General features: G+C 45.6%; 1 protein-coding gene across 3 annotated transcripts in view; it reads left to right on the top strand.

Annotated features, from left to right (window-relative positions):
• Positions 1–23,695, top strand: part of gnao1a (guanine nucleotide binding protein (G protein), alpha activating activity polypeptide O, a) — a 276,918-nt gene that overhangs the window by 192,633 nt on the left and 60,590 nt on the right. For all 3 annotated transcript variants that reach the window (XM_073069773.1, XM_073069771.1, XM_073069772.1), the window contains exon 4: positions 3,317–3,477. In XM_073069773.1, coding sequence (XP_072925874.1) covers positions 3,317–3,477 — 161 coding nt within the window. The remainder of the gene's footprint in view (positions 1–3,316; positions 3,478–23,695) is intronic.

Below are 23,695 nucleotides of genomic sequence, written 5' to 3'. Positions count from 1 at the left end.
GTTCTGGTTTCCTCCCACATTTCAAAGGATTAAGGTCAGGATTAGTGAGTTGTGGACATGCTGTCTTAAAGCCAGAAACTTAACAACACTGAGGCACTCTTCATTGACATGATTTGATGCAAAACAACACACTTCATTGAATGTTTTGATGTACATGTGACAAATAAAATAAATCTGTGAATCCGTGATCTTTGGATACTCAGTTCCATCTCCTGACCCTGGACCCAGTGATCAGGAGTTGGTATGATACTCAGTTCCATCTCCTGTCCCTGGACCCAGTGATCAGGAGTTGGTATGATACTCAGTTCCATCTCCTGACCCTCGACCCAGTGATCAGGAGTTGGTATGATACTCAGTTCCATCTCCTGACCCTGGACCCAGTGATCAGGAGTTGGTATGATACTCAGTTCCATCTCCTGTCCCTGGACCCAGTGATCAGGAGTTGGTATGATACTCAGTTCCATCTCCTGTCCCTGGACCCAGTGATCAGGAGTTGGTATGATACTCAGTTCCATCTCCTGACCCTGGACCCAGTGATCAGGAGTTGGTATGATACTCAGTTCCATCTCCTGACCCTGGACCCAGTGATCAGGAGTTGGTATGATACTCAGTTCCATCTCCTGACCCTGGACCCAGTGATCAGGAGTTGGTATGATACTCTGTTCCATCTCCTGTCCCTGGACCCAGTGATCAGGAGTTGGAATGATACTCAGTTCCATCTCCTGTCCCTGGACCCAGTGATCAGGAGTTGGTATGATACTCAGTTCCATCTCTTGACCCTCGACCCAGTGATCAGGAGTTGGTATGATACTCAGTTCCATCTCCTGTCCCTCGACCCAGTGATCAGGAGTTGGTATGATACTCAGTTCCATCTCCTGTCCCTCGACCCAGTGATCAGGAGTTGGTATGATACTCAGTTCCATCTCCTGTCCCTCGACCCAGTGATCAGGAGTTGGTATGATACTCAGTTCCATCTCTTGACCCTCGACCCAGTGATCAGGAGTTGGTATGATACTCAGTTCCATCTCCTGTCCCTCGACCCAGTGATCAGGAGTTGGTATGATACACAATTCCATTCTGGTTTGTGGATCTTGGGTAGGAGGTAGAAGTGAGCAGTGTGGAATAGGGGAACTATGACTTTGGTGGCAGTGGGTGTGAGTTCTCCAGAGTTAATGAGGTCAGTGATGGTCTTGGAGACAATTTTCTGCTGGTTCCGAGTGGGTTCTTCCTCAAGGGGTAGGCATGAGATGTCCGAAGCTTTCTGCTTGGCCTCAGCAAGGGAGAGGTCAGGCCACCAGGATAAACCAAGCCAGCTCCAGTCTTTGCCACCTTGAAAGGCAACAGCAACGCTCGTCTTTCCCTCTCCCAGCCCACTCTCTGGAGTATGGCCAGAGACCTCCCTGGATAATCTTGTTACGGGAACCCCATCTCAGTTTGATGAACATTGAGAAGATACATTCCATAAAAATTTACCAGAACTTGGTGCCTGATGGACTTTAAATTCACTGAATAAATTAATAATTTTCTTCCATTATCGCCATTAACTCTATGCCTTACCTATTGTTATTTCTCTCTCTTTGGTTACTTGCAGCAGCTTGCTCCTGCTTTCTTCTCTCAGCTAACTGCTGGAGTTGAGCTGGTTGCCATCATCGCTGCTGTCTGTTTAAGAACACATGGGCTGTCAGCTGTCCTTAATGCACAAACCATGTTTTCTGTTTAAACTTCGGTGAAGTTTGTGCAGTAAGCTCTCTGTAGATACAGCACGTAATTCTGCTAAACAGACAATAAACACTGCAGCACCTCAGCAGGTCAGGCAGCATCTACGTTTCAACATTTCAGGCCGAGACCCTTCACCTATCATCTGCAAGCTTGGATGCCTTCCCCTCTCTTCACCTTCTTATTCTAGCTTCTTCCCTCTTTCTTTCCAGTCCTGATGAAGTACCTCAGCCTGAAAGGTCGACTGTTTATTCCTCTCCACAGATGCTTCCTGACCTGCTGAGTTCTTCCAGCACTTTCTGTGCATTGCTGCGGAATCTCTTGTGTTTATTAGTACTTCATTCTATTGCTTATTCCATCTTTAGATTGAATAATCTGTGCTTTAGTAAATAATAATCTTTTAGTTCCAATTTGTTTGGGGTATACAGTTTATCACTTAGCTGTGCCATCCAAGTATTTGAAATGATACTTTGTGAAATTCCTGAGTAATTGTGATATTACTCAGAAGAATGTGTTGTAGTGATCAATCTCAAATTTCCCAAATCACATTCCCTTCCTTAGTCATCACATGCCTTCACCAAAGGGTGATCAGTACGGAGCCTGCTGGATTACATTCCGCTGTCAGTGAGGCTTTTTACTTCTGTCTCTTTGATCTCTGTCTTACTCTCATCGTTGTCTCTTTATTTCAAAGACTTTGTGCGTGTGTGTGTGTTGGCGCACGTGCGGTTATGTTGGTGTGCGTGTGTGTGTAAAGAGGGAGAAAGAGCAGACCTAGTTCTCAGATGATACCACTTTGTTTCGAGGAAATACCAATGGGGGTTGTGTCCTCAGAGTATTGATGACAACCTGTTGCTCTGAACCGCTCCCATCTTTCCAGGTCAGTGCTGAGTGGTTGGGAGTAGACCGAGACACTCATGCTGTGAAGCGCTTTGATGTTCTTTGGCAACTTTGTTCAAAGCTTTTCAACCTGTAAAGCCTCGTGCAATTTTAGCTTGAAATGTAAGTGGAAACATTACCTGAATTAAATTACAAACCGGACAGGAGGGAATCTCCAAAGAGCAAGAGGAGGGCATAAATGCTTTTCAGAGGTGACCTTCCTTTGACAATTGAGTTAGGACACCAGTTAGGTTGATTCTGAGTTAGTGGTACTTCACTTGATGTTTGTGCTCAGGATGAAATCTCACCCGGAGTTCCAGCCTTTGATGGTTTTCCAGTGACTCTCCCACCATTTAGGCTGGCAACTGGGCCAGCAATTCCCGATCTCTGGCTCTCTGAATGGGAGGCTGCTGCCGATCATGGGAAAAGGCAGTGGCTTGCAGAAGAGCATTGACAATGTGATTACCTTGTTACTCTTCCTTCTCTTGACCCAATGGCCTTGATGCTGTTCGTTCCCACAATGTGATTGGCTCATTGCTCATCCTGACCATAGCCTGATTGATTTTGACACTGCTTTCCCGCCATGTGATTCGCTCACTGCTCACCCTTACCATGATCTGATTGGTCTGTTTCTGTCGTTTCCCATAATGTGATTAGCTTGTTACTTTGCCTTGCTGATTTGGTTTGCTGCTGTCTTGCACTGAAAGGTTTTATTCTCCCCCAGGCCGATGCCAAGATGGTGTGCGATGTTGTGAGTCGAATGGAGGATACAGAGCCATTCTCCCCGGAGCTGCTGGGCGCCATGAAGCGAATTTGGACTGATTCTGGGGTAGTGGAATGCTTCAGCCGCTCCCGTGAATACCAGCTTAATGACTCGGCGCAATAGTGAGTATTCACTCTATCGATGACACATGTAGAGTTCACCTTTGATCTGGGGTGTGTGGGGATACTCCAGTGGGCAGTGTCAGTCCCAGAGAATGGACACACCTCATCAACTTCAGCCTCACATCTCAGCTTGGCAAGCATGTAAAGTGTGGAAACATGAAAACAAAACATGACAGTACCCCATCTAGGCTGGAGGAAACGGGTAACGAAATGACCAATTCTATTACCAAATTCTATTACATTTCTTTTTCCATGTAAATGCCTGTTAGAAAATGTATTAGTATATGGTAACATACTCTATATGGTTGATTGATAATGAATTTACTTTGAACTTTGAGAAGTTAACAGTTTATTCTTCTCCACCTCTCCACCTGCTGAGTTCCTCCAGCATTTTGTGTGTAATGGAAGGTGCCCTGGGTGGGCCTGATGGAACAGGTCTGAAAGAGGGAGAGGTGGAAGACTGGGAGAGACATGGCTCGGAGGTCAGGAACTTTATGGGATCGGTGAACTATCAAGCTCAGGCACTGGTCTAGTTCCTTGATGCTGGTTCAAAGTTCAAAGATTTAAAGTTAAAAGTTAATTTATTAACAAAGTACATATATGTCACCATACACTTACTTGAGATTCATTTTCTTGCAAGCATTTACGGGAAAAAAGAAATTCAATAGAATTATATGAAAAACTATACATAGACAAACAAAGACTGACAGGCAATCAATGGGCAAAAGGGAACAAACTGGAAATAAAAATAACACAGAGAACAGGAGCTGTAAAGAGTCTTTGTAGGTTGTAGAATTAGTTCAGAGTAGTGGTGAGTGAAGACCAGGAGCCTGATGGTTGTAGGGTAATAACTGGTCCTGAACCTGCTGGTGTGGGAGCTAGGCTCCTGTACCTCCTGCCGGATGGTAGTAATGAGAAGAGCATGGCCTGGTTGCGGGGGTCCTTGCAGATGGACGTGGCTTTCTTCTGGCAGCACTCCACGTGCGTGGTCTCAGTGGTGCGGAGGGATTTGCCTGCGATGGTCGGGGCTGGGTTGCAGAGTTGAAACTGGGAATCTTATCCTGCAGAATTCCAGGTTGCTGTGTTGCAGAGGAAAGGAGAAGCTTTTGGAGCGTCTCAGAAATAAACCCATTCAGGATCCACAAGCTGCAGCTAGTTGTAGATGGATCTGAAACTGGCTACACAGGTTGGTAGGGTGGTAAAGAAGGCATGTGGCATACTTGCCTTTATTAGTAGAGTGGAGTTGCAGTGTCGGGAAGTTATGTTGCAGATTTATAAAACTCCAGTTATACATCTGAAGTATGTCATTCATCTCTGGCCGCCTCATTATAGGAAGGGTACAGAGGCTTTGGATTTAACAGGATGCTGCCTGGATTAGAGAGCATGTGCTATACGGAGACATTTAAACTAGGTTAATGAGAGTATGAGAGGCATAGACAGTCAGTATTTATCTCCCGGAATGGAAATGCCTAATACCACAGGGCACGCGGCTCAGGTGAGAGGGGGTAAGTGTGAAAGGGATCAATGAGACATTTGATTTCACGCAGAGAGTGATGGGTGTCTGGTGTTGAAGACAAATATGATAGAAGCAATCAAGAGGCTCTTGGATAGGTACTTGAATATACAAGAAATGGAAGGATGTGAACATTGTGTAAGCAGATGGGCTAGTGCAGTTTGATTCCTGACTTGACATTGTAGGACAAAGGGCCTTTTCCGTGCTTGGGTCAGTGTGTGGACAGCTGCTGAGGTTCACTTGGAGGTAGGAGGCTCCATGTCATTGCAGGGCGATCTACACAAGGAGTACAGTGATTCTACAGTGATGGTTTGAGGGAGGTAGATAGGGCAAATGCACTCTGTCTTGTTCTCAGGGCTGGGGAGTGAAGAACTGCAGGGCAGAGCTTTAAGGTGATGGAGGAAAGGTATAATTGGAACCTCTCTACATGTAGGATAGTCCATACGTGGAATGAGCTACCAGAGGAAGTGGCTGAGGCAGGTACATTAACAACTTTGAAAAGACAGATACATGGACTGGAAAGGTTAGAAGGTTATGAACCAGACATGGGGAAAGGGAGTAGATTGGATGGACATCTCAGTCACCATAAACCAGCTGGGCCAAAGGGACAATGCCTGTGCTGTACGGCTCAGTATATTAGAGTTAAACACAACCTGAGCAGTTCCAGAATCTGGGCTATTAACTAAGTCTGCAGATGGGGGAACTAGATGGCGTAGATATAATCGAAGGTATAGGATAGATGAAACAAGCAACCTACAGGATGTGAGTAACCAGCAGAGGGAACCCAGTCAAGGATTAGCAGGGAGAAGGAAGACTGTGGGGAGATTTTAGGAATTTAAAACTGTCCACTTTAATCCCACCAATCTGGACCTTTCCCCACACTAATGCTAGTTTCTGGGAGATGGTGACCAGCTCAGGCCAATCCCACTCCTATTTTTAACCCTTCACTTGGCTTTAGTGGTGAAATTCAGAACTGTTTTGAATTTACTACAGAAAAGGTAAGTCAAGGAAACACAAAAGACAAAATAGAAATTGGTGAATGGTTTTGGCCTTGTGTGACAGAATAAAAACAGTGATAGTGAAATGGCAGCCATTTGGCATCTCCTCCATTGGGGGTAATGGAAAACAATCTAGAGTGCAGTTACCGCCCCCTGCTGGTACATCAGGCTCCTGCAGTGTCCATCTGGTGCCACCAGGTGTTGCTGGTGAGCTGTGGTGGTGACGTGGAGGGGGGCGGTCACAAACAAGAGGAAGTCTGCAGATGCTGGAAATCCAAGCAACACACACAAAGTGCTGGAGGAACTCAGCAGGCCAGCCAGCATCTCTGGAAAAGACCCTTCAGCAGGACTCCTGCTGAGCAAACAGTCGACGATTTTGGCGGGACTCTTGCTGAAGAATCTCAGCCAGAATCAACTGTTTGCTCATTGATGCTCCTGAACCACCCTTCCAATTTTCATCTGCTCACTAGCCTCAAAAGGCAAAAGACCACGGGTGCTGGAAATACTAAGTCAAAACAAAAAGTGTGAAAACATTCCATAGTTCAGGAAGCATCCTCCAAGGGGAAGGGGGTTAGCTTGTCAGCACATTGTCTGTCCATCGGATTCGGATCAAAGATCAACTTTATTTTCCAAATACATTTACACGTATTAGGGATTTGCAGTGGTGTGTTGACATGACATTCAACAAAGAACAACAACATTCAACAGTTATAAAGAATAACGAATTGTATAAAATAAAGATAGAGATTAAAGTACGGATAAGGAATAAAATACGCATAAATACAATTACATAATGTATTTTACGTTGTACAAAAAAGTAGTTTAAAGTGTTTGCAGTTCAGTGACTGAGCTAATAGAGGGGCGGGGAGGCTAACTAGAATGGTTAAACAGATTAACTGCCTGGGGGAAGAAAATTTTAAGATGACATGGTTTTTGTTTTAATAGCCCTACAGTGTTTTCCAGAAGGGAGCTTTTGGAGAAGGCGGTTTGCTGGTGGGTAGTGTTACCTGCCTGTTTCTTTGTCCGGGACACATAGGAATGCTGCAATGATGGAGACCACAGCGAGTGGCCCTTCCTGCCCACCTGACATTTCACTAGTGTCTGTACACTGTGAGAGGATGCCACACCAAGCCTGATGTGAGGATGTTCTCTATGATGGCAGTGGTGATGAAATGTTATTGACCCAAAATGTCCAATCCAGTTAAAAATGGTTTAAAAATCTGCCACAGTGATAATCGCATTGCAGAGGCTCCTGTCAGTGCTTCAGCTACTGAGTGAAATTGTGGAACAGATGCACTTGGCGTGACGTCAATTAACAGAATCCCCCGCAACAACATTGATTGGAGCTAGCGTTGGGTATGCAGTCTTTTTGTCTCTTAATTAGACAGCGAGTTCCTCACGCAGGCTTATGGGTGAGGCTGGAACACATCCCAAGGAAGTGGTCGTATCAGACCCTAGGATCTCGGAGGCAGCCAGGAAATCCTAGTTTACAGGGGAAAAGTCGACACCCCAAATTTAACCACAGCCACACTGGCCGTGTCATGTGACTCCCACTCTTTGCAGCAGAAACAGTGCTGAGGCTGTTGCCTCTCACTAGGGGCAAACGTCACTCCAGCTTCCAGCATCTGCAGCACTGGGATGGGCAGACCTCCACGGTGCTCTCCCAGTTGCTTGCTTTTTTTATCGAGCCACTTAGAGATGTGGGGTACATGAAATTGTGCACTTAGCCAGTAAACTTGTCAAAAACGCTGAGGTTAGGAAGTGGTTTCTTTCTATGCTTGTATTCATTCACAGGATGTGGGCTTCACAGCTCAGCCAGCTTTTAGTTTCCTTCCCTAGGATGTCGAAGGTTACGGGGAGGAGGCAGGAGAATGGAGTTGAGAGGGATAATAAATCAGTCATGATAGAATAATGGTGCAGACTCAATAGGGCTGAATAGCCTAAATCTGCTCTTACGTCTTATGGTCTTATTGTTGTTGAGAAGGTGGCGGTGAGCTGACTTCCTGAAGCTTTGCAAACCATGGGAATGGGTATGGATAGGGACAGAGATCCAGAGTTTTGATCTTGTGATGCTGAAGGAACAGAAATGTGTTTCCAAGTCAAGATAGCGTGTGAGTTCCAAGTAACAATATCGCCATGTTTTTGTTGCCTTTGTTCTTCTAGAGCAGGGGGTCCCAGCCTGGGGTCCAGGGACCCCTTGCTCACTGGTATTGGTCCATGGCAAAAAAAAGGTTGGGAACCCCTGTTCCAGAACAATAGAAATCGTGGGTTTGGAAGGTGATGTATAAAGAGTGTTCTTGGCTGTCAGATTAGGTCCTCTTTTAGTTTCATGAGAGTTGCTGAAGCAGAATTCATCTAGACAATGGAGAGTATCCCATTATATTTCCAGACTTGAATCTTGTAGATGGTGAACGGGCTTTAGGAAGTCAGGAGGTGAGTCACATCCCACAGGATTCCCTCTCTGTGACCTGCTCTTGAAAAAGCTTTCTGTGTGTGTCTGCTCCCACCCAACTTCTGGTCAACAGTAACACCCAGCGTATTAATAGTGGGGAAATAATATTAATATTAAATGCCACATGTACATTGAAACATGCAATGCATCAACGGCCAGCGTAGTCCAAATGCGTGCTGGGGACAGCGCACAAGTGTCACCGTGCTTATAGCAGCAACATGGCATTCCCACACCCTACAAGTACATCCTTGGACTTGGAACAACTAGAGAAAACCCACGCAGTCACGGGGAGAAGGTACAAACTGCTTACAGGCTGCAATGGGGATTGATCCCCGATCATTGGTGCTGTAAAATGTTATGCTAACCACTATGCTACTGTGACGTCCATTTTATGCTGCCATACTGTTCATTGTTCATTGTCTGGCAAAAGGTACTTGCCACCCATGGGCCCAGGCCTGGATACTACCCAGGTCCTCATGTATTTGGACATGGCCTGTTTCATTACGTGAAGAGTCTCAAATGGCACTGTGAATTTTGAATTGCTGCCAAACAAACTCTCTGGCACTGATAATTAACTTGTAGAAGTGTGGAATCTAATTGCGTCTGGGCTTTAATTTTTGTTCAAAGTAAATTTAATATCAGTGTACAAATAATTCACCATATACAACCCTGAGATTCATTTTCTTGTGGGCATGAAGAGTCCAAGTACATGCTGGGGACAGCCCACAATTATATTAATCAATATTATTCTTTCATAATAGAATAATGAAAAATAATAAATAATAATGAGAAATAATAAAGACCGCACTAGCAGGACACACAACCAGTGTGCAAAAGACAATAAACTGTGTAAATACAAAATAAAGAAATAATAATAATTGAGAAAGTTAAGAGAAAAGCTAAGCAAAGCAAATAGTAAGGATGCAATAAAGCTAACAAGAGCACTGTCGAGTTCACACACACTAAAACAAAAGCTCAGTGCATACAGAGCCAGACTAAAGAGACAGAGTATATGAAGTGCACCAGCTGAAGAAAACAGAATTATCAGTTCAAGGGCAATGAAAAAAGTTTATACAGGACATTGAAACTAAATATGACGCACCAAAATGCACCAACCCTATCACAGAATTACCAACAAACACAGAAATAATTAACTTTTGGTCTAATAATCTGGTCAAACAGGGTGATGCACAATCAAGAAGCAAGCTGGATTAGGGAGGACAAGAAACGCACTCACACACGACTGAAAGCATGCACTCACCTGAAGTTACAATGGATATGCTTAAAAATGGTTATAAAAATACCCACACTACTGCTGGAAATGTACCAGCAGTGATAATATTCATAATTATTGGTGTAAAAATTGTACTTGCCTTAATCCATACATATGAACAATTTTCTCAAAAATCCCCAAAAAAAGTGCCCAAATTTATGAAGGAAGGTAAAACATATCTCTTGCTTAAAAGAGATTCCAAATATTGGCTTGTTTACAAACTCTATATAAAATTCTAACATCATGCATCTCGCAACTAATCACCCCTCACTTACTGACAGAAGAGAAGAAGGGATGCCGTGAGGGTATAAAAGGATGTGAAGAACAACTGATGATAGATTCCGTAATTCTAAATCAAACCCCGAGGAAATATATATAGACAATTTGAAATTATACACTCCTTCATCAGTAAAGCTAAAGTAATTAATTCAAGTGGTAGAACTACTGTATGTTCTAAAGCAGGGGCCACCAACCTTTTTTGCACCGTGGTCTGGTTTAATATTGACAATATTCTTGCGGATCAGCCAACGGGGGGAGGTGTTAATGACAACCAGGATATAGGTGGTAAGTCAACTATAAGGCACTTATAAGTGGCTAATACACTCAATTTCATTTCTAAATAACAAATTTAATATTAAACACAATATTAAAACAATATTTTCCTCGCATCAATATAGTGATAAGTCACTTATAAGTCAATAACATCATAACATTTTAAGTAACATTTGGATATTAAACACACAGCGCATATTTTCCTCATGTAAACATATAGAATCATTGCAACACACCAATATCGTTGAATCAGTAGGAGCCTGCAACAAGACGGTCCCATCGAGGGGTGATGGGAGACAGCAATACTCGAGGGAGGTTCCTCATGTCCAGTCTATTCCGCAATTTAGTTTTCATGGCTCTCAGCACTTGCTTCTGTCCCGCTTGCTCACATTTTTTCCGCTGAAAAAACTCAACGGGTTTGTCTTTAAGTGCAGAGTGCTTGGACTCAAGGTACCGAAGCAGTTTTGAGGGCTTCATTGCCTCATTAGACAGCCTCCAGGCCCAGGCCCAAACCCAGCCTCCTGCCTGCCGGCTGCCAGACTACTCGGCCAGGTGCGGCTGGTCATGGGTGGGGTGAGAGGTCAAGGTAAGGGCTGGAGCTCCCCATGTCGGGGCTGCGGCGGTCACAGTCCGGAGAGAGCGGCCGACCAAGGAGTGCAACAGGGCGCGCGCCTGCCCCCCCCCCCCCCCCCCGTAGGTAGGTAGGTAGGTAGGAACTATCGGCTGACAAAAGTTTGGCTCGAGGGATGACTTACAGTAGATCGCAGCAAGGTAGCTGCTCTGCTACTTATGAAACCCTGAGCCCGAATTAGGTCATCTGCGAATATTTTAGCACCAGGTTCCCCACGAACATTCGGTGTGCTAAACAGGTTTAGAGGTGGCATCCATCTGTCCGTGCTCCAGGCCAGTACCAGCGGCACTTCTTGCCGGCCGCACGAGCCGGCTGGTTACCCGAGGCCAACCAGTGATCCCTGGCGCGAGGGTATCACTGCGTTTAGGTGACCGATGACCTCACGTGCATTCAAGTTCAACAGTGGGCATGACAGGGAATGAGGAAAGGTGCAGCTGACTCATATAGTTTCATATCGCCAAATCATATCGTTTCCTCACGGCCCAGTGGTTGGGGACCACTGTTCTAAAGATGTAAATATGAACTTTGGACCAGATAAGTGCAGAACATTAAACAGAAAGAAAGGTGCAATAGAATATAAAAGAACAGCGGGATACTATACAACCGATGAATGAATATGAAACATCTAGTATCTGAGCTATCAACAAGCAAGGAAACTAGATCATACTGTGATAAAGAGAGAACTATCGACAGAATTTACTTCAAGGCTTAAGAAAATCTGCCAAACAGAGCTCTATAGTAAAAATATAACGAGGGCAATGAACTAGTTTGTTTGCTATATCCATATTAACATATTCTTGGTCCAAAACTGATCTGCAAAATTTACAAAGAAAATTAAGAACTGAAATGATAAATTTTAGAAAACACTATGTACGCTTGAACTCATTTAGATTAACACTGCTATTGGCTGGTGGTTTTTTCTGTGCGTTTGTGGCCAGAGCGCGTTTTTTCTCCATCTTAAAATCAAAATAATTTTTTTAATTAAAGTTGAGGCCGCTTTCGGTGAATTGAAATTTTTATTTAAGAAAAAAAAAGATTAACTGTGCTGATGACAGAGGAGGAAGTGGAATAATAGACTTAAATTATTTACACAACAATTAGATCAAACTATTAAGGATATATTTTCATCAATTAAAACAGGATTCAACACCCCCTGCGAGGATATGAAGTATACATCACTAAATGTAAATGAAAGCAGAGCCCAGAAATATGAAAAAAATCACCCAGAAGAAAAAGTTAACCAATGGAAGATCATGACCCTCCATAGAAGACCTCCCAAGGATCTAAACAAACTAGATGTCAATGAGGAAGTGTTGAACACCTGGCTCAGATATTGGAGATGTCTGCCAAGGAACAGGGGGGTTCCTTGTGGCAATACAGGACTAGGTGGTTAACACCAAAAATTAGCAAAAAAATACATAGTAAAGGACCAACAAATTCAAGACAATTAATGCTGAAAATGCCAAGAGAAACCAGAAACTATCCAACATATTGCAGGATCCTGCAGCTGTTTAACTCGATCTGATTATGTACTGTTACGTTCCCAGTAACCGGGTGACTTACCAGCAAAGATAGAGAGGTCCGCTGAAGTCTGATGCTACTATTTTCAAACGTTTTTTTATTTATAAAGGAGCACAAACGTATGGTTAATACAAAACATTCAGATCATATACATCGTCAAAACTCAATCTAAAGCACAGGTATAGTAATAATCAATCAGAAATAAGCTCTATTGTTGTCTAGGGGAATACTGAGTTCAATGGAATATAAAAGTCACTCATAAATCTGCAGGCTTTCCCGTTTGGGAACCGCTGGCATTTCACGTGTTGGAGAGAGAGAGTGGTGAGAAAGAAGGAACACTTGCCCGTCGTCTTTGCAAAGCAAATCCCTGTTGCTAGTTAAAATGGTTTTCCTTTGGTTTCAGCCACAGACTCCCGATCCGGAATCTAACACACGTGGCTTCCTTCAAAATGGCTTCCCGCTCCGACGGGAAGCGCTATCGTGTCTTCCTAGTGTCTCCTTGGTGTGTCTGAGGCCCCGCCTCGGCAGCCCACCTTTTATCTGGACTGGCAGGGTTGTAGATGTCAATCAGGGTGGGGGTGAGGCAATCTTTCCCCCATCACCCAGCCCACATTGCCCTGAGGGTTTGCACGTAGTCCAGTCCCTTATTCCACAAAGGTGTCTCCCAAGACAATGGCCATGTCCGTGGCTTTTGTCTGGCTGAGAGGCCAGACCACATTCCAAACCGTAAGGCTTCTCTCTCTCTCTTGCGATTCTCACAAAGGAGGGGGCTGGGGTCATAACAGTACACAAGCACAATTAAGTGGCAAACATCATTCTCCAAAATCTTGCCTTAAGGTACAAGCCCGTACGAGACACCATACCTTGCTATGAATACAAGCCTGATCCAGTTTTAAAGTCAGACTCCTACAAACCAATCCATTATTACAAAGAGGACAATCCATAATAAGTGTCTGGATATAATATTACAGGATAAACAAGGAAGAACAACTTACTTAATAGATAGAGCCATTGCAAACAGACATAACAATACAGAAATCAGTAAGTGAAAAACATCAGAAATATGCTGGATTAAAAGAGGAAATTGAAAGACTATGGAACATGAACAGGTAATATCTACAACTGGTATCATCCCTAAGTCACTACACAATAGCATTAAACAATCAGACCTACACAGCAATATTTATGTAAATCTCCAAAAAGCCACAATACTAAACACCACTAGAATAGGCTGCAAGTTCCTAGCAATTGAGAAATGAGTGAGCTTGGCTAGGCCCGTACCTCAGGTTTTACTAGCTTGAGCTGAGATAGATAGATAGATAGCTAGATAGATAGATAGCTAGATAGATAGATAAATATGCAATAAATACTGAAAACATGAGATAAAGAGTTCTTGGAAGTGAGTCCATACGTTGTGGAACAGTTCAGTGATGGGGCAAGTGAAGTTTAGTTCAGGTGGTAGAGGGTTAATAACTGTCCCTGAACCTGGTGATGTGAGCTTGAGGCCCCTGCTTCCTGATGGCTGCAGTGAGAGGGGAGCTTGGCCTGGATGGTGGGTCTCTGATGATGGATGCTGCTTTTTTGCAACAGTGCTTCATGTAGATGTGCTCAATGGTGAGGAGAGTTTTACCATTGATGGACTGGGCTGTATCCATGCCAGTGGTTTAACAGAAAAGCATATTTAAATGTTTATAATATTTTGTTTCCCTCTCGGTTTAATTTTTGGTACATGATACAGCATGACTAGCTGTTCTAGCTTGCGTTCCTGGACTTGGACTCTGCTGGCCAAGGAGCTATGACTCATGTTTCCCCTGTTCATACAGTGATAGTTATTTCTGCTGCCCAGGAGGGCATAGGTAATTAACGGCTGATCCAATCGTTCACCAGCTCCTATCAGCTGGGACTGAGGATATTATACATCACATTCCCTGACCTTTACCTAATAGCAACAGGGGAACTCCATATCCTTCTGGTAAGATGGCGGCATGCCAGGTTGCAGCGGCCTCTCTGGATCCAAACAAAGGTGTAGTTGTTTGTCCTTTGTGTCTTTTGTGCGATTGCAAGGCATAAGTGCTGAAGGTCTGTTGCACAGGGCAAGCTGCTCGATGGCAGTGGAGCTGGACTTGGTGCGCACCGTGTTACCAGTGGCTACTGCCAAGGAGGAAGGTATCAGAGGCAGTACGCAATCCAACAAGCAGCATAAGTGAATGAGTTGGACTTTTATCTTGTGATTGTGGACATTGGTCATGTAGAATACTGCGTCAGGTTTACTGGTTCATTGGTGAGACCGACGGCAGGGGTGGGGTGGCCTCGGTCTGCGTGGACCAAGCCCTCATGCCACGGGGGTCGCCTGTTAAAGCCGCCCAAGGAAGGAGAAGCTGGAGCTGGTGTGAGAGAGAGCTGGAGTCCATGCTGGGTTGGAGGCTGGCCCTCCCATCAGTGCTGCCCTCCAGTGTTTGCTAGGTGGAAGACAAGTTGGCTTGTTTTTCTCTGCACAGGAAGAGGACTGATGGCATTCTGGGATGGGCTATATAATTCTTTGTGACAGCACGTTCGTCTGCTTTTGTAACTATATGTGCTGTGTGCTGTTGGTGCTGTGTTTTGCACCTTGGCCCCGAAGGAATGCTGTTTTGTTTGGTTGAGTATGGTTGAATGACAAGTAAACTTGAACTTGCAGGGTTACCAGAGGTCCCACGGCAGTAGATGGAATGAGGATGGTTTAAATTTGCAGCTTGCTTGAAGCAGAGTGTCAGAGGGACTTCCACGGTGTGCAGTGTTAAAACTCTGAGGTCAGAATCAGATTTATTATTACCGGCATGTGTGTCGAGGAAATTGTTAACTTTGTGGCAGCAGTTCAATGCAATGCATGATAAAAATAAAGATAAATAAATACCTCGGTAACAGTAAGTATGTATATGTATATCAAATAGTTAAATTAAAAACAGTGCAAACCCAGAAATAAGTAGAAAAACAAGAATAAGTGATGACAGAGGGGAAGGAATGTTCCTGAATGGCTGGGTGTGTGCTGTACCTCCTTCTTGATGGTGACAATGAGAAGAGGACATATCCTGGGTGGTGGGGATGCCTTCCTGAGGCACTGCTCCTTTAAGATGTCTTGGATACCACAGAGGCTATTACCCACCATCTTACAACTTTCTGTAGCTTCTTTTGATCCTCCGTAGTAGCCCTCCACCCACACCAAGTGGTGATCCAGCCAGTCAGAATGCTCTCCACAGTACATCCGTAGAAGTGTTTTAGGTGACAAACCAAATCTCTTCAAACTCCTAACAAAATGTGGCCACTGTCTCATGTTCTTCAGGGAGTTTCCTGCTCTCCCGTCGCAGCTTGCAAAACTCCGGAGAGATGGTACAAATATCTGGAACTATGACACAACACTGAGCATAACACAATCAGATCCAGGTTCTAAAATCTTCATTCACTTTTCCTTCAATGCAGGCCAACACTGTTTTGGCTCAGTCCCCGACCCCGACCTTTGACCCTGGTTCATGGGGGTCCGAGCTCAGATCAGGTCTCCTTACACAGACCTGACCAAGTCACCCACCTCTCAGGAGCAGGCCTCTGCTTTGACTGACCCCCCCCCCCCCCAACGTGGGCTGACTGAGCACCCTGAAGAATCCATTGCCCACCCAATGACAGCAAGTGGGTTTAGGGGAAATGTAGTGGATCTCATTGAAACCTACCGAATATTAAAAGGTCTCGATAGAGTGGAAGTGGAGAGGATGTTTCCTATAGTGGGGATGTTTACAGCCTCAGAATTCAAGGATGTCCCTTTTGAATAGAGATAAGGAGGCATTTCTTTAGTCAGAGGGTGGTGAATCTATGGAATGCATTGCCACGGACTGCTGTGGGGTACAAGTCATTGGGTATATTTAAAGCAGAGGTTGATAGGTTCTTGCATCAAGGTTTATAAGGAGAAGACAGGAGAGTGGGGTTAAAAGAGGAATTGAAGGACAATGGAACATGAACAGGTAATATCTACAGCTGGTATCATCCCTAAGTCACTGCACAATAGCATGAAACAACTGGGCCTAAACAGCGATATTTATGTAAATCTCTAAAAAGCCACAATACTACAATAGTCCTTCAGGCTTTGACCTAGAACTCCAATCGACCTTTAGGCATTGATCTCAACCTCCGATCGACCTTCAGGCGTCGATCTGGTCCTCCGATCGACCTTCAGGCGTCGATCTGGTCCTCTGATTGACCTTCAGGCATCGATCTGGTCCTCCGATCGACCTTTAGGCATCGATCTGGTCCTCCGATTAACCTTTAGGCATCGATCCGGTCCTCCGATTGACCTTTAGGCGTTGATCTGGTCCTCCGATTGACCTTTAGGCGTTGATCTGGTCCTCCGATCGACCATCAGGCATCGATCTGGTCCTCCGATTGACCTTTAGGCATCGATCTGGTCCTCCGATCGACCATCAGGCATCGATCTGGTCCTCCGATCGACCATCAGGCATCAATCTGGTCCTCCGATCGACCTTCAGGCATCGATCTGGTCCTCCGATCGACCATCAGGCATCAATCTGGTCCTCCGATCGACCTTCAGGCGTCGATCTGGTCCTCCGATCGACCTTCAGGCGTCGATCTGGTCCTCCGATTGACCTTTAGGCATCGATCTGGTCCTCCGATCGACCTTCAGGCATCGATCTGGTCCTCCGATCGACCTTCAGGCGTCGATCTGGTCCTGCCGATCGACCTTCAGGCGTCGATCTGGTCCTCCGATTGACCTTTAGGCATCGATCTGGTCCTCCGATTGACCTTCAGGCATCGATCTGGTCCTCCGATCGACCTTCAGGCATCGATCTGGTCCTCCGATCGACCTTCAGGCGTCGATCTGGTCCTCCGATCGACCATCAGGCATCGATCTGGTCCTCCGATTGACCTTCAGGCATCGATCTGGTCCTCCGATCGACCTTCAGGCATCGATCTGGTCCTCCGATCGACCTTCAGGCGTCGATCTGGTCCTCCGATCGACCATCAGGCATCGATCTGGTCCTCCGATCGACCTTCAGGCGTCGATCTGGTCCTCCGATTGACCTTTAGGCATCGATCTGGTCCTCCGATCGACCTTCAGGCATCGATCTGGTCCTCCGATCGACCATCAGGCATCGATCTGGTCCTCCGATCGACCATCAGGCATCGATCTGGTCCTCCGATTGACCTTCAGGCATCGATCTGGTCCTCCGATCGACCTTCAGGCATCGATCTGGTCCTCCGATCGACCTTCAGGCGTCGATCTGGTCCTCCGATCGACCATCAGGCATCGATCTGGTCCTCCGATTGACCTTTAGGCATCGATCTGGTCCTCCGATTGACCTTTAAGCATCGATCTGGTCCTCCGATTGACCTTCAGGCATCGATCTGGTCCTCCGATTGACCTTTAGGCATCGATCTGGTCCTCCAATTGACCTTTAAGCGTGGATCTGGTCCTCCGAGCGACCTTTAGGCATCGATCTCAACCTCCAATCGACCTTTAGTCATCGATCTGGTCCTCCGATTGACCTTTAAGTGTGGATCTTGTCCTCCAAATGACCTTTAGACGTCAATCTGGTCCTCCGATTGACCTTTAGACATCGATCTGGTCCTCCGATTGACCTTTAGGCGTTGATCTGGACCTCGGATTGATCTTCAGGCTTCAATCCAGACTCAATCTCGGGTTTGGATTTTTGGTATTGACCCAACACTTGAAGAGGCTGCCAATGAAAACCCTGGACGTGGGCCTGAACTCCAGGCTTTTAGAATCGGACTCGCTAATGATGGAACCCACAAGTCTGATCCCGGGGCCCCACACACGATAATTGAACCTCTTCTTACGGCTGGAGGTGTTGGGCTGTCATCCAGATGGAGCAGGCTGGGTTTGCTCCTGTGTATCTGGTTACTGCAGGCCTAGGTGTATGTGCTCTGAATCAAAATCAGGGGTATTATATCATGAAATTTGCTGTTTTTTGGCAGCAGTACAATGCAGGATTTGGAAACACCTGGTGTTCTTTCTCAATCTTCCAGTTGGATAATCAGAGTAATAATCCACTGGTAGAAATCCTGTCCTCAGTTTTCCTCCTTTAACTCCTTAGGTTAAATATATGGGCACTGGCAATTTGGCAGCTTCGACTCTCTGACCCCAGCTGTCCTGGGGAGGTTGGCAGTCTGCCTGATCTGAGACGTGACAGAAGTCCCAGCACGCTGTCAGAGTTGTGGAGCCCTGGCACAGGGACAATGGTGGAGTGGTGAAAGCTGGGCAGATTTGGATCAAACTTGCTGAATGCTCTGGCCCAGGCTGTGGTCCAAGATTCCCATATTTATTATATATTGTGAATGGTTCTTTTCAGCCAAAACTGAATGTATTCCTTTTAAATCTCTGTTTTGTCCAGCAGCAGCAAAACGATCTCCTTTGCTCCTTTTCTCACCCATTGGTTCCCGGCACAGTAATCCTCGTTTATTTCTCTTGCTGCCCACACAGCGGTGGTTCCCTTTATTTTATTCTCATTGGATCGATAGCAGTAATGGATTCCCCTATGCTGTCATTTGATGAACAGCAGTGATGGAATCCCACATGCTCTCATTGGATCAATAGCAGTAATGGATTCCCCTATGCTGTCATTTGATCAACAGCAGTGATGGAATCCCACATGCTCTCATTGGATCAATAGCAGTAATGGATTCCCCTATGCAGTCATTTGATCAACAGCAGTGATGGATTCCCCTGTGCTCTCACTGGTCCCAGCGGTGATGGATTCCCCTGTGCTCTCATTGGATCAGTAGCAGTGATGGATTCCCTGTGCTCTCATTGGTCCCAGCAGTGATGGATTCCCCTGTGCTCTCACTGGTCCCAGCAGTGATGGATTCCCCTGTGCTCTCATTGGATCAGTAGCAGTGATGGAATCCCACATGCTCTCATTGGATCAATAGCAGTAATGGATTCCCCTATGCTGTCATTTGATCAACAGCAGTGATGGATTCCCCTGTGCTCTCATTGGTCCCAGCAGTGATGGATTCCCCTGTGCTCTCACTGGTCCCAGCGGTGATGGATTCCCCTGTGCTCTCATTGGATCAGTAGCAGTGATGGATTCCCTGTGCTCTCATTGGTCCCAGCAGTGATGGATTCCCCTGTGCTCTCACTGGTCCCAGCAGTGATGGATTCCCCTGTGCTCTCATTGGATCAGTAGCAGTGATGGATTCCCTGTGCTCTCATTGGTCCCAGCAGTGATGGATTCCCCTGTGCTCTCATTGGATCAGTAGCAGTGATGGATTCCCCTGTGCTCTCATTGGATCAATAGCAGTGATGGATTCCCTGTGCTCTCTTTGGTCCCAGCAGTGATGAATTCCCCTGTGCTCTCATTGGATCAATAGCAGTGATGGATTCCCCTGTGCTCTCATTGGTCCCAGCAGTGATGGATTCCCCTGTGTTCTCATTGGATTGATAGCAGTGATGGATTCCCTGTGCTCTCATTGGATTGATAGCAGTGATGGATCCCCTGTGCTCTCATTGGATCAATAGCAGTGATGGATTCCCCTGTGCTCTCATTGGATCAGTAGCAGTGATGAATTCCCCTGTGCTCTCATTGGATCAATAGCAGTGATGGATTCCCCTGTGCTCTCATTGGTCCCAGCAGTGATGGATTCCCCTGTGTTCTCATTGGATTGATAGCAGTGATGGATTCCCTGTGCTCTCATTGGATTGATAGCAGTGATGGATTCCCTGTGCTCTCATTGGATCGATAGCAGTGATGGATTCCCCTGTGCTCTCATTGGATCGATAGCAGTGATGGATTCCCCTGTGCTCTCATTGGATTGATAGCAGTGATGGATTCCCTGTGCTCTCATTGGATTGATAGCAGTGATGGATTCGCTGTGCTCTCATTGGATCGATAGCAGTGATGGATTCCCCTGTGCTCTCATTGGATCAATAGCAGTGATGGATTCCCCTGTGCTCTCATTGGATCAGTAGCAGTGATGGATTCTCCTGTGCTGTCATTGGATCAATAGCAGTGATGGATTCCCCTGTGCTGTCATTGGATCGATAGCAGTGATGGATTCCCCTGTGCTGTCATTGGATCGATAGCAGTGATGGATTCCCCTGTGCTGTCATTGGATCGATAGCAGTAATGGATTCCCCTGTGCTCTCATTGGTCCCAGCAGCGATGGATTCCCCTGTGCTCTCATTGGATCAATATCAGTGATGGATTTCCCTGTGCTCTCATTGGATCAATAGCAGTGATGGATTCCCTGTGCTCTCTTTGGTCCCAGCAGTGATGGATTCCCCTGTGCTCTCATTGGATCAGTAGCAGTGATGGATTCCCCTGTGCTCTCATTGGATCAGTAGCAGTGATGGATTCCCCTGTGCTCTCATTGGTCCCAGCAGTGATGGATTCACCTGTGCTCTCATTGGATCAGTAGCAGTGATGGATTCCCTGTGCTCTCATTGGTCCCAGCAGTGATGGATTCCCCTGTGCTCTCATTGGATCAGTAGCAGTGATGGATTCCCTGTGCTCTCATTGGTCCCAGCAGTGATGGATTCCCCTGTGCTCTCACTGGTCCCAGCAGTGATGGATTCCCCTGTGCTCTTATTGGATCAATATCAGTGATGGATTTCCCTGTGCTCTCATTGGATCAATAGCAGTGATGGATTCCCTGTGCTCTCTTTGGTCCCAGCAGTGATGGATTCCCCTATGCTCTCATTGGATCAGTAGCAGTGATGGATTCCCCTGTGCTCTCATTGGATCAGTAGCAGTGATGGATTCCCCTGTGCTCTCATTGGATCAGTAACAGTGATGGATTCCCCTGTGCTCTCATTGGTCCCAGCAGTGATGGATTCCCCTGTGCTCTCATTGGTCCCAGCAGTGATGGATTCCCCTGTGCTCTCATTGGTCCCAGCAGTGATGGATTCCCCTGTGCTCTCATTGGTACCAGCAGTGATGGATTCCCCTGTGCTCTCACTGGTCCCAGCAGTGATGGATTCCCCTGTGCTCTCATTGGATCAGTAGCAGTGATGGATTCCCCTGTGCTCTCATTGGATCAATATCAGTGATGGATTTCCCTGTGCTCTCATTGGATCAATAGCAGTGATGGATTCCCTGTGCTCTCTTTGGTCCCAGCAGTGATGGATTCCCCTGTGCTCTCATTGGATCATAGCAGTGATGGATTCCCTGTGCTCTCATTGGTCCCAGCAGTGATGGATTCCCCTGTCTTCTCATTGGATCAACAGCAGTGATGTGTCCTTGACTTTCTGTTGGTCTCCCATTCACAGTCTGCGTGTATATATGGGCACGCCAACACAGAGCCTGAAATTCACTCCACTTTGCACTACTTGACACCAAGGGAGGGACTGACTGTGCAAAGCTCTCCAAATGGCAGCTCTATTGTTCCCATCTGATGGTGTCCTGGCTTTGAACCCTCTGTGAATGTGTCTTTGTGCAGTGACTGGAATCGGAACTGTACAACACGCTGCCAACATTCAAAAACATTCCATCGTGTTGCTGGGAATAGCTAGAGGCATGGGGCAATCACACCACTGGGAAAGAACGGAAGGCTGAGTTCATGTGGAGCCTCAACACTCTCATAATGAAACACAAAAGAAGACTGTAGATGATGGAGATGTGAAATAATAGCAGGTGGTTGTGGAAACACTCTGTGGGTCGGGTAGCATCTGTGGAGAGAGAATCAGGGTAAACTTTGTAGTGAACTTTCATCGGGACTGTTTCTTAACGTGCTGTGTCCCACATTTCAGCCAATCAAGTCCTGTCTGATAGTCCGATTGTAGGAAATAATAATCATCATCTGCCATTCTTTCAAACCATATGATAATAAATCTGATTCTGAGCCTAACATTGTTGGAGGTGGATTAAATATTAGCTGGGGCACTGTGGAAAATTTGCTACCTGATCTTTGAATGGAATGGAAACACAAACTGAGAAGTCTTCAGATTTATTTCTCATTCAGAAGATACTACTTCCAGAATGACAAAAAAAATTAATATGAAACACAGTAGACTACAGCACAGGAACAGGCCCTTCGGCCCGTAATGTTGTGCCAAACCAGCTATAAAATAAATTATGATCCTTCCTACCTACACAATGTCCATATCTCTCCATCTTCCTCATATCCGTGTGCCAACCTAAACGTCTCTTAAAAGCCTCCAGTGTATTTGCTGTGTCCCATCCTTTCCAGCATGCTCAGGGGATTATGAAAGAAGTGGCACGTAAATCTCATTCTGATGGTCTCTTCTCATATTAATTAAGGCAATAGCTCAATGGTGATAGGCTGCCTGATGTGAGGTGTGGAGGAATGACACATTATTAGAGTATAATTCAATTGCTGCTTGCTGCTCCTCACTCATAACATGTCAGGGGGTAATTACATGGGATAAGGTGGAAATGTTATCCAGATCAGGAGTGTTTGTAAGCCTTTGTCATGTTCTCTGTGATGTTTATCCGAGGCATTGTGATGTACGTGATAGGGAAACTGTGCTGGGCCAGCAATGCTTTAATGAACAATCTCAAAATGCAATGAGAAGGGTTTTTAATTGATGTTTAGTAGTGACAAAGAAAACAAATTAGAGCACGACCACTATCCCTAGTGCAAGGAGTGTTGTCTCGGCTCACTCAGCAACCCGGTGGCTTTTGTACCAAAATGGTTTTCCATTTTCTCCTGACTGACATGAAATTCCATTTTAACACTGACGTCCTTGCCCATCCACCTCGCACTCCACTCCTGTGAGATGGAACCAGCTTGTGGGCAAATGCAGTCTGCCTAACTCTACCACTGCTCGAGGTAATTTCAGATTTACCGCTTCAGGGTTAATGCAGTCCCCATCCGTACCTTCTGAGGCTGGGTTGGTTTATCCAAACTCAAAGTAAATCCTTTTTTAATTTATTGAGATAGAGTGTGGAGCTTTGTCCCTTTGAGTTGTGTCACTCCCCCACCCTCGATTTAACACTTGCCTAATCATGAGACAATTTACAATCACCAATTAACTTAGCAGCCTGTGGACTGTGGGAGGAAACCGGAGCCCCTGGAGGAAACTCACCCGGTCACGGGGAGAACGTACAAATTCCATACAGGCAGCGGCAGAATTGAACCGGTATTGTGAAGTGTTGTGCTAACCACTACACTACTGTACCACCCCACAGTATAAATAAATCTGATAAATTTATTATCAAAGTGTATGACATTGAGATTCATTTTCTTGCAGGCACTTACAAGAAAATAAATACAATAGAATTTATTTTAAAAACCATACATAAACGAAGACTGA

This window comes from Hemitrygon akajei, chromosome 17 (assembly GCF_048418815.1).
Source record: "Hemitrygon akajei chromosome 17, sHemAka1.3, whole genome shotgun sequence".
NCBI classification, from domain to species: Eukaryota; Metazoa; Chordata; class Chondrichthyes; order Myliobatiformes; family Dasyatidae; genus Hemitrygon; species Hemitrygon akajei.
Note: the sequence above shows the minus strand (reverse complement) of the source record. Positions and strands in the feature narration are given on the sequence as shown.